At 34.2% G+C, this 12,310-nt stretch overlaps 1 protein-coding gene across 1 annotated transcript; it reads left to right on the top strand.

Moving 5' to 3' along the window:
• Positions 1–1,909: 1,909 nt before the first annotated feature.
• Positions 1,910–10,800, top strand: LOC104519655 (intraflagellar transport protein 88 homolog; the record flags this gene model as incomplete). Its single annotated transcript, XM_010177759.1, has 7 exons — positions 1,910–1,996; positions 2,634–2,820; positions 3,408–3,516; positions 4,803–4,953; positions 6,098–6,213; positions 9,114–9,166; positions 10,735–10,800. Coding segments are annotated over 7 exons (769 nt in total), but the record flags the coding sequence as incomplete, so codon positions are not given.
• Positions 10,801–12,310: the final 1,510 nt, after the last annotated feature.

A 12,310-nucleotide genomic window follows, 5' to 3' on the forward strand; every position in this document is an offset into this window, starting at 1 on the left:
GTATTTGTGCTTGGGGCTGCCCTGACCCAGGACCTTGCACTTGGCCTTGCTGGACTCCATGAGGTTTGCATGGGCCCACCTCTAAAGTCTGTCATGGTCCCTCTGGATGGCATCCCTGCCCTCCAGGGAATAATCATTATTGTTGGGATTAAAAAGTTAGAAGTTATTTAGAAATGTATAAAATTAACTGATGATGCTGTGCCAGAGCTTTTCTACTTTGCAAGGACAAAAGAAGTATTGCTATGGATTTTCATCCTAGGACTCATAATTGCTGAAAAGGTTCAAGTAACCTGCAACATAATTTACTAGTAATAGGGTTCAGAGTCATATGAACTTTTCATTATATAAGAAAGAGATTACTTCCACTCTGATTTTTATTGTCAAAGGTGACATTTAGCAGCAAAAAAACAAAGGTAAACAAATAGGCTACAATGGAAAATGGCTTTTCAAAAAGTGACTTTGAACTATGTAGCTCTAAGTTCACTAAATATTAGTTCCATTATAAGACATGGATGGCTTTTCCTCAAAGAAGCAATTCTTTACTTATGATTAGAGTACCTCAGATATAGTAGTGTTACATTTGTAAATATTTGGGACCCTTCTGTTTTTGGAGAAAGTCACAAATATATATATAAAAGTTTAAAATTATCGTAGTTGAGTCTTGCATTTCAGAGACCACAAAATCTAGAGCCTAACTTTTGAAATGCTTTTCTTGATTGAAATTGGTATATTTCTGCAGAGGATTTTTTGTTATTAGGAGAATGTCATGATCTTTAGTAGTTCATAGTTCTTGGGTGGAATGTAGTTGACTGAATCAATGAACTACCTCTAGCTGTATATACGTTGTCATATCACACACCATTAGTATAGTCATGTTTTTTGTGTAAAGGAACTGGAAAAGCAGTATGGATGACAGTCAATTAAAACTTGTTTCCCTTATGTTTATTTTGGCCTTGGACATACAGTATCATGCATTCACTTTGATATGTAAACAGCAGCATACAGGTTTCATGTAGAGGAAGAAGGAAACTTTTGAATTGCTAATGTTGATGGCTAAATTGAGGTTGCCACGTCTGTGTTGTAACAGATGACAGAACTGGGCTCACTGTGATATTCTAACAGTTTGTGTAGTTAATATAAATAATTAGTGTAAAGAAGCCAGATTTTCTTAATTTAGTCTGCAGTTAAAAACATTATCACATAGTCAATGAAAAAAAAAGCTGCCTTTTATTTCAAAGTTTCTTTGATAATTATTAACTATAAATTTGTTTACTTTTTGTCCATTAAATTATTTATTTTGAAGTTTGTGAAATTTAATTTTTATGTAAAAAGATTAAAAAAAAAAAAAAAATCTTTTGGCTCAGTCTTCGCGTTTGAGTACTTCCTAAACTTAGACAAGTGTTGTCATCTTATTACACAAAACTGCAAGTTAAAATCCAATCCTACACTGTCTTGCATATTTTTTTATATCTCATGTAATTTTTTTGGTTTTTAATTAGAGTTTTAATGTCAATCCTTTCGTGTTCACTTAAGGAACTGGAAAAACAGATAGGAGAATTTTCATTAGTTGACTACATTAAAAGTAAATACTATAAATTTGTGGTTTATATGTACAGAATTGTCAGATATCTGTGTACTTCAAGGTAGAAGTATTTAATCTGAATTTTGTAATAAATAGCCAATACTATTGAAATTTTGTGACCAAGATTAATATTATGAATAATATAGATATACTTCTGTGTGTACCTGCTTACAAGTGTGTTACAAGCTCTAGTAATTATCATGTATGTGAGTATATGAGTTGATAATTTTAGCTGTTTGTTACTGTGAAGTTTATCAATGCTTTCTGAAAGAATTTTAGTATAAGTTTGCTTCGGTGGGAAGTAAGTTGTTTCCAAATCACTTCTAGGCACTGGAGACTTTAAAAATGTTTGAAAAAAAGGATAGCAGAGTGAAGAGTGCAGCTGCAACAAACCTTTCATTCCTTTATTATTTGGTAAGTGTTTGCTTCAGCAAAACCAGTTAAGAACTGCAGTTTATGTAGCAACTTCTGTATCTTTGTAGCAGTTTTTGTGTCTGTCTAAATAATCTCTGTAAACAGTGAGAAACTGCATGTTAGAGGAGTTTTTCTGGAACGTGCATTCTTGGCTGTAGTTGGTTTGAAGCGTGTCCTTTGTATCCTGTTGCTGGGACAAAGAGGGAGATTGAGCCCCAGGCCACTGAAGTGTGCCTGCAGTGTGATTTATGCAGAAGCTTGGTAGCTGCATTGAAAACTCATGTCCTGAAGACCCTAGCTGAACTTCAGGAACATGTGAAGCACGTAGCTTAGGCAGGTGTGTTCATGCAAAGTTTGTAGAGTATGGAGATTTATTTTGTTTTTTAAAGAAATACTGCTTTGTAGCAAAAAGAAAACCCAGGCTGAATGGGACAGAGTGGCAAAACATGTCTCAAGTATTAAGTCCTCTGAAACTTGAAAGAGATGCAAATACATAAGGAATATTTTAGGACTAAAGAATGTATTGTTTTTTTTATTCTCAATCTTTCAAAATTCTACTATATTAACTGTAAGAAGCCACAGCTGCAAGAAAATTGACTGACAAATGACTAATACAATGTTTGTTTTGTTCATGCAGGAGAATGAATTGGCACAAGCAACTAACTATGCAGATTTAGCTGTAAATTCTGATAGGTACAATCCAGCAGCTCTAACTAACAAAGGAAATACTGTTTTTGCAAATGGAGACTATGAAAAAGCAGCTGAGTTTTATAAGGAAGCTCTCAGGAATGATTCCTCATGCACTGAAGCACTTTATAATCTTGGTAAGCTAAAGGTGCTTTTGTGGTTTGGCTTTTGTCTAAAGGTAATGCTAGTGTTTCTGAGAATGTGGCTTTCAAAGTTTTATTGTATAGAAACACATACCCATTACTTTATTCAGTAATTTATGTTATAGCAAGGTATTAATTTGTACTTCCTATCTGTTCTGCAAAAAATACTTGTGTTAACAACATCAACTAATAATTGCAGATAATTAAGTCACTTTGATGATAAACATTTCTGCTATCTACTAAAAATACACCAGTTTTAGCGTTATTAAAGCATCAGAGTCATTCCCCTCTAAAAGCCCTCCCTTTCCCTCATTCATCTTGTTCAAAAAGTGAGATTACATATGTTCTTGGGTTTTTAATTAGGTTTGCGTTCCTTGTGTTTATCAGTTTGGTAAATTATATTAGCTGGTAAGAATTATAATCATGGCTCTCAAGAATAGAGTCCATCAATGTCAAGGCAGTTACACTGGCTCTGAGTACCATGTTCCTATTTTATTTTTCTTGGTTATTATTAATTGTCAGTTAATATGCTGAAGTCACCTTTTGCTCATTGCATTAATAACGTAACCTTTATTTTTTAGGTTTAGCATACAAGAAGTTAAACAGAATAGATAAAGCTTTGGACTGTTTTCTGAAACTCCATGCAATCCTTGGAAATAGTGCCCAAGTCCTTCACCAGATAGCAAACATGTATCTTTTTCTGAATTATGATAAGGGATGGTGGTTTTAGTAAACTCATTTAACATGAAATATACTTCAGTCATGACATGACAACTTAGAAATTTACTGTAGTGTTCACTGAAGATGATCATACATAGATTCATTCTCTGATGTTTGTAAAAACAAGAACAGAACTTACAACCTCCTTGGACATTTCCAGTGAAGCAAGTGAAGAAATGTATTAAGAATGTTCACATTGCAGGGAATACTTTTTCACTCAGTATTTAAGTGTGTCCTAGAATATTTAAAATGGTGCTGATTTTATTATGAAAATAATGTGGCAGATGTAAGCACGATTGAGTAAAACCTTTAAGAAAAAAATAATATAGTTAATGAAAGTGCATTTCTGTTCTGAAAGCTGTTTTCAGATTAGTTAGTGTATGTGTAAGAACGTAATTGTCTCCCAACACTTCAAAAGCTCAACGGATTGAAAGCTGAGGAGGGGAAGGTTTAGCTTTGCACATCAGCAGTGATATTCTACACTGAATTTATTTAACAATACTTCTGAGGATGTGCAAACTGTAATAAAATCCTCCCCAAAGCAGAATAGATTCCAGTTCCTGTATTATACTTTTAAGAGCAGTGAAGATAATAAAAATATATTTTAGTCAATAAAATAAGTAACCTCCAAAAATACAAAAGGGCTGTGATGTCTGTTCCTTGCATAATCCCTTTACACCAGCATAAATGGCCCTACAACTTCCAGTTCCCATTTTGGGGAGGATTTCTGTGCTCCACTGCTGTGTAAAACTGCTTTCCACCAACGCTCACAAGCTTTTTCCATGAAGGGTGAGGTGCAGTGGAAACCTAAAAAACCGTGTTGGGCAGTAGCTCCAGCTCACACTGCTGCAGAGGTCTGAGGCATTTTGCAGCTCAGGGGTGACTGAGGAGGGGAGAGCACGCTGCGGGCCTAATTACAGCTAAAGCTGCCCCTGTTCTCTGGACCAGAACCGAACACTATCTGTGCTGTGCTTCTTACACATAGAGCAGGAAGCCTCACTGCAGGCAAAAGTCTGTTCTTGAGGACAGCAGTTTTACCTAATCACTCCCTTTAGGACAAAATGATGTATTATGAAAAACTAACCAAGTTGTAAAGGCTACAAATAATGTACAAATATGTAAAAAATCCCAGGGTATCTCCACACTACAGTGACTGGCATATCTGTCCAGCGTATGTGCTACATTATGTAAAGTAGGAGAGGTTCTGAGTAAATCAAAATACCATAGTCATCAGTCCTTGACTGAAGAAAATTCAGATATGAGATCGTGGAAGATCCCAATCAAGCCATAGAGTGGCTCCTGCAGCTGATCAGCATAGTACCAACTGATCCACATGTACTTTCAAAGCTAGGGAAGTTATATGATAATGAGGGTGATAAATCTCAAGCTTTTCATTATTACTGTGAGGTACTTGATCTTTATTGCTTTTCCAATGTACTTTCTCATAATTAAAGAAAATTTTGCCATATGTTCCTATATCAAATTAACAATTGATTTATTTAAACTTTTTAAAATGTTATTAAAAAAAAAAGTTTTTGGGGGAGAGAGAGTTGACAAAATCTAATTTTTGTAGTCAGATCCTAGGAAAAGGCATAACCTGTGTTTCCACGTGGTATTTGACCTCAGACTTTCATTTTTCATATGGTCGTTATTTACGTTAACCCCTAATACTTTTAATTTAAAATATAGTCTGAGACAAAATAAAAAAATAATATAATAAATGTAATCTTAAAGGTGTCTGACATGACTGTTGATTGGAAGCTATATCTGTATAATGAATATGGGGATATATGTATAATGTGTTTGTGTTTATATATGTAAGTTTATATATTTATTCTAATGGTACAACTACGTATTATGTATTCACAATTGCCTAAAGATAGGCATCCTCTCTCATTTCAAACAAGCTGTGGTACTGGCTGTAGTTTGTAGAGATTCTTCTGGTTTAGGAACAGGAATAAGACAGGAAGTTGCTTTGCTGCAATCTGAGAGGTTTTTTAATCTGCATAAAGCGAGGATGACCAAAGTCTGTGTTGCAATCTGAATACTAGTGGAGTTGTGTTTGGTGATAATTTTGCTGCCTATATCAGTGGAATTTTCTAAAAAGCTGAAAGTATTATTTACATGCATATGTATTTCATAGAAAAGAATGCTTTTAGGTGAGTTTTCCAGCAAACTGATTTGAGTGTGGAATTGTACGCCTATTAGTTATCACTGTTTAACATTTTAGGTAACTTATTCACATGTAGACATGATCTAAGTAAACATTTTTGCTGTTGCAAACTATTTAAAATAATATTTCAAATAAATCTAGGTAGAAAACGTGACAGACATCTTAGGTAACTTCTAAAAAGCATTCTGTAATTAGAAAACTTGGCATGCCTTTTTTTTCCCCCCCAGGATTACTTAGTGTAGCATACTACTCCCATTCATATATTACATGTTTTTGGCATCTGGAGATTTAAACACTTGAGTCAGATATTCCAGAAGTAACATAGAGATGTTGCTTATCACTAAAATTTTGTTTCTTTCTCCTTTCCTATTTTGTCAGTCATACCGGTATTTCCCTTCAAACATTGAGGTCATTGAATGGCTTGGAGCCTATTACATTGACACCCAGTTTTGTGAAAAAGCCATTGAGTACTTTGAAAGAGCAGCACTTATCCTGTAAGTAATTATTATTTTATGCCTACTCACATATTTTGTGATTAGACATCCATAAGTATACCTAGAGATAAATCAGTTAAGATAACTTTAATATTATAAGCAAATACCAGAGTTAAGAATATTTGGGATATTATTTAATTTTCTCGACTTCCAGTTTATTTACAGTGTGGTTTTGTTGTTACTGTGCAATTTCAATGTTAAGTAAGATCCACCGTTGGGCCCAAGATAGTACTAGCTGTTAGAATCTCTTTTCTCTATCCCCTGCCATTAAACACAGCTATGAAGTGGAGAACAACTTTCTTAAGCCACCAAGACCTCCTTCTCTATGGCTTTATGTGGAATTTTTCCTTTCTGTTATTTTCTCAAGTGGTGAGGATTTGATGCTTTAGATAAATGTATCTTGTAGCAGTTCTTGCTGCGTTTCTCCTTTCACATAACTTCTACGCCCATTAAAAGGATATTACAAATAAGGTATGGAAGTAAGCAAAAAATGTGCAGTGCAGAATTACAGATGATCAGTGAAAATAAGTGGATGGATCAAATTGATCCTGATAGAGATACCTGAAATATATTGAGTTTAGTTCAGCAGCTTAGTTGCTGAAATTGTCCTTTAGCAGAATATGTTGCACTTAAGAAAGTATATAGGCCATATATTTTGTTTTAGATCAGAAAGGGAGCTTACCAGACAAATAGTTAATAAATAAAAATTTGGTGAAATTTAAATCTGTAATCCACAGTTCAAACAGAATTCTAAAAAGACATACATATGGTCTTTTTTATGTGGAAACAAATATTTGTCTGTATGCTCATGAAGAATTTTGTGTTAATAGACCAACTGAAATTCATAGAACTAAAACTCACTCCAAGGGTGAATTTCTGTGTTTTGGGAAACCTGCCAAAAATCAGACTAAGCAAAACTTTTTTATTACTTATCTTGTGATGAACTAAAATTTGGCATTCTTTTTGCTCTGTGAATCTGAATGATACGCATGAACAGGACAACAAGTGAACAAAAATGTGTACAGTATTATTCAAGGAAAAATTAAACTGCGAACAGGTTGTTAGAAGTTCAGTTTAAAAATACCAGTTCTGGTATTCAAAGGGCTTGAGTTAAAGTAGATATTAATTATAGAGGAGAAAATCCAAGGTTTAAAGGTTTAAATAGGGATTAAAAATTGAAACAAAAATAAATAAAAAATCTTGGACTTCACCCAAATTGTGGTATAATTGTAAAAAAATAGAGATGTAGATTAGATGAAAATACACAGGAGAGGGTTCACAGAAATCACGGTTCCCATGTTTGCCAGTATTCTTTTCAGTATAAATACTGGCCACCTTAAAAAACTGTATTTTAGTCAAGCTATGAGATTATGCATGCTGGCATTCACAGCTGCCTTAGAAACTTTGGAAAGAAACAGCTAAAACTAAAAATAAGTATTTAATTGTTTTGGCAGAGATCTAAATATTTTATGCTTCATGTTGTACTCAATCTATGCATGAAACATGAAGTATGTGGATTGTAAAGGATGCACAAGTAATTGGCATATGAAATTCTTACTTGAAATTGTAATCTATCTGTGATACAGAGAAATTAGTTCTTTGTGGGATTGTTAATGGTAGATAATAGAAATAGAAATGAATAGAATAGATGTTTTGGTGTTCATTTGGAATTAAAAATAGAGTAGAGATATGCTAGTTGATAAATACAAACGTTGGGTTATAAATTGCTACTAATTGTAAATAAATTTACTTTTAAAAATTATAACTATTTTAACCATGACCAGCAATTTTTAGTTTAACATTGTCTAGTATCTTTAGTGTTTTAATCACAGAGATTACATTTTAAATTGCATTCTAAGATAACATGCTAGGCAATGAATTGAGAAACAGTTTTAAATTATTTTACATTTTACCAGCATGCACAAATTTATCATTGATAAAAGGAGTTGTGCAGGTAATGCTGGCTGCTGACAATTTGTTGTCTCTAGAATTTTCATACTGGACTGTGTAATACCCTTTATTATGGTGTCTGCTTGGCTGCCTTTATTGTTTGCAGGAGACATATTCAGCTGAAACTAAGAAAGGTGAAGCAGCTGCCTTTTATAAGCTTGTTTGGCACCTACCAGGCAAACAGATTATTTACAGTTAAAATGGCCTGTGCTGTGACTGGAGGGAAAAATTGAGGTGAATAAGTACAAAGCTATTCTGAAAACATTAGCACCCAGTGCCTTTGGGATACGCTACTGTTGAATCGTAAGCCACATGTGAAAAGTGCTTTGGCTTATTGAGCCATCCTTACACTGACATGAAAATTTCATAATTTTCACATTATCTTGATAAGAATGAAGAAGGACTAACAGTTTTGTTGTACACGTTCAAACATCTCAAATATTTTCTCTGACCATATCTATCACCATTTTGTGCCAAAAAGAGAAGGACAGGTAGCAGCTGGGGCATTGAGGTGATGACAGAGAGGAGAAGCCAGAGTTCAAAGCTGTAAGTGAGGAGTGTGCTTCCTGGCAGGGATCCCATGCGTGTGCCTGGGATCCTACTGGTGGAACTTGCTCAGAATATGGTGTAGCATTTTGTTCTCCCCAGTTACCTGGTTCTGTACCTCAAAGATCAGTGATTCACATGTCAGGTCTACCAGTTGGGTCTGGTGCACAGCATCATGAGCAGGAGAAAAACTGTAGCAGAGGACTACAAATGAGTGACATCAATGCCTGAATATAGGAGCACGATGCAGGGGTAAACTGTCTGTGAACTGAGCAGGCTAAATTCTTCCTAGGAAGGCAATATGCTAGTACTTTAATAGTAGGTCTTCACCAGTGCTATGCAGATAGTTTTGCTTATTCATTGTTTGGCAGTGTGTGTAACTATTTTATTTTATTTATATGCAGACCAACTGAGGTGAAGTGGCAGCTGATGGTTGCCAGTTGCTACAGGAGAAGTGGTAAGTTCTGTAACTTTTTTGTAATTTGTTGGAGGTTTGTAATATTTTTTTGTAATTAGTTTGGGTTTTTCAGTCTGGAGAAGAGAAGTTTGGAGAATATATGAAGGAGTTCATAAGAAAGATGGAGAGAGACTTTTTACCAGGGCCTGTTAGTGACAGGACAATGGGCAAGAGTTTTAAACTGAAAGAGAGTAGACTTAGATTGGACATAAGAAAGACATTTTTTATGATGAGAGTGGTGAGACACTGAAAGAGGTTACCCAGAGAAGCTGTGGATGCCCTGTCACTGGAGGTGTTCAAGGCCAGGTTGGACAGGGCTTTGAGCAGCCTGATCCAGTGAGAGATGTCTCTGCCTATGGCAGCGGGTTGGACCAGGTGACACTCAAAATTCCCTTCCAACCCAAACCATTCTATGACTCTGATTTTTTTTGTTTTGATTGATGTTTTGTTTTTTTTTCCTTTTGATCTTTTCTGCTTGGTGTGAATACTGGTCCTAAAGTTTATTTGAAAATTCAGTTGCATATTATTTTGTTATGAATTTCCTGTGTATGTGTAATAAAACATGACCTTTGTTTTAAGTGCAGGAAGTGTGCCTGCACTGCCTTATGTATGAAACACTCATTGTGCTGTTAAATAAGTAAAGCAAAGAAGAAAGTACTGCATGAATGATCTGATAGAAGCTTTTAAGTGTAATTATATTACCATTTGATCTAACATAAGTAATTAGATTTTAAAGTTACTTAATTCCCATTCCTTTTCAACAGTGGGTATGATTTTTAAATATTTAAATAGTAATTATATTAATAGTATTTTATTTTAATATAAAATTGATAAATATTAAACATATTTAAATACTATTTATTTTAATATAAAAAATTATACCCACTGTTGAAAAGGAGTGGGAAATGCATTACACAAACAAAAGACATTCTTAATGTGCTGTATTTTCATACTGGGAGTGTAATAGGCCAATAAACAAAATGGAAAGGGACTAATCTTTCTGGACTTTTTAATCACCTAAAATCCATTCAAGACACTTGATGATGTAAATAATACTCTTCTTTCTTGCTATCCCATTTTGTCACTCTCCATTATGCTTCTTTAGAACTTTGCAGAACAGACTTCCATAGAAATACATGCATTTTCTCACTCTGCTCAGTTATTTAAAACAGCAGTGAGAAAACGAGCAGGACCTGGAGAAGTCAGTGCATTAAGAACAGTCAGTGCCACCCAAAACTAGACAGGTTAGCTGTTTTCCAAGCAAAGAAACACATGGTTTTGGCCAATTTTTAGATAATTTATGATTCATTGGCAAAATTCCCAGCTTATGGTCCCTTCCAATCCAAACCATTCTATGATTCTGTGATTCTATGATCATCAGCAAACTTGCTGAGGGTGGACTCTTATTTAAAGAATGTTAAGTTTGGTTTTATCAAATTTTGTCTCATAATATTAAATCATGTACTCAAACTAAAAAAATGAAGTGATGTTAAACTATATCGATTTCTCATCAGATATTCTTTTTTATGTTTGTATATGTGTCTAGGAGATGTTTGTTTTCTTTGCAGGTAACTACCAGAAAGCTCTAGAGAAATACAAAGTAATTCACAGAAAATTCCCAGAGAATATTGAATGTAAGTTGTTTCATTGCGTGGTGCAACTGTCAAAGGAAACTTTGTTACATTGAATATGTGTGTTAGTAGTTGCATAATGTAAGTATTTTTCGTATGAAAATATTTTAATGAACTAACATTTTTATTCATGCTAATGCTGCTTGTTTTCTGTGATGACACTTAAGTGTGATTTAAGAAATATTAGGGTAATGCTGAAGAAGAGAGATGAAAATAAACTTTAACTGTAGCGCATTGTTTGAGTTTTTTCTTATACATACTTTCTAAATTCTGTAACTATGTTACTTATTTAATCTTTCTTATAATAAAATATATGTATTTTTACTTCTAGTCGCTGCTAGTTGAAACTCCTGCTATAAGTTTGAGATATGAGAATCTTAAGTTTTACCAAAGCCAGGCTTTCCAAAAGAATGTAGAGGATGAAATTTTGTTGTTGTATTTTTAAGTATAGTTGGTCAACCAGTTGCTAGAAAATCCATAGAGAATTTCAAACTAAACTACAGGAAATGTAACTTTGAGGAATAAGACATTTTGCAGAATCGGTCACACCTGTACTCTAAATGGAAAAGCCCTGCAGAAAACAGGGGTTGTCACCAGGTGTGAAAATATCCTCTTTCATCCCACACTGCGCCTCACTAATTCCAAAATATGAGGTTGTCTTCAGCAAGCCTACTCTTTTAAATGCTGTGTGGGAAGAACATTCACTGTATTTTAAAATAAAATCATATTGTTCTGCTTTAACCAATGTACTGCTTTTTTAAAGAGGAATCTTACAGTTCTGTACAAGAGAAAATCAATACTATGACTCCTCAAAGTTATAAGCAAAATGTCATGTTCATATTGGTCACACATATTTCAGAGAGGTAGAGTGTTTAGTAAACCTTCTAGAAAACAAACACTTTTCTGAATGTAATTTGTACAAATTAAGAAATGGAGGCAGGAGTTAGACAACACAATTTAACTGCTTTAAAAGTTTTCTGCTGCTGAAACAATGGTTCTTCACTCATCCCTCCCTGGCCATGTGCTCCAGCCATGTTCCTTATGCTTGTTCTGATGCTCATCTGATCCCTCAGTGAACAGGTTCAGCTCCCTAAATCACCAGAAAACTAATTTAGCACCGAAAGAAAGTAACACATCTGTGAAAGCAGGCAGGAGGGTAATGATCCTGTTGTGCTTGTTTCTGCTTCAGAGGCAGTTATTTCAAAGGGATGTTGACAAAGACATAGGAATAGCAACAACATACTCAGAATTTGGTATAGTGTCTCAGGAGACTGTTCTTAAAGGTTCTTTTGGTTCCATCATACAGTTAGAGTTCTTAGAGATCTTCATGTCTGGTTTGTTGGGGTTTTTTTTAATTCTATAAATACTAATCTGTAAAAAAAACAACAATAGCAACAGAAAAAACAAACCATTCTGATTTACTTGGCATTTGTAAAATTGTTTTCAACAAAATTATATATTATAATATTATTATATTTCATTAAGGCAGAGAAAAACTTAATGAAATATAATA

This window comes from Antrostomus carolinensis, unplaced genomic scaffold (genome assembly GCF_000700745.2).
Source record: "Antrostomus carolinensis isolate BGI_N321 unplaced genomic scaffold, ASM70074v2 scaffold11171, whole genome shotgun sequence".
Taxonomy (NCBI): Eukaryota; Metazoa; Chordata; class Aves; order Caprimulgiformes; family Caprimulgidae; genus Antrostomus; species Antrostomus carolinensis.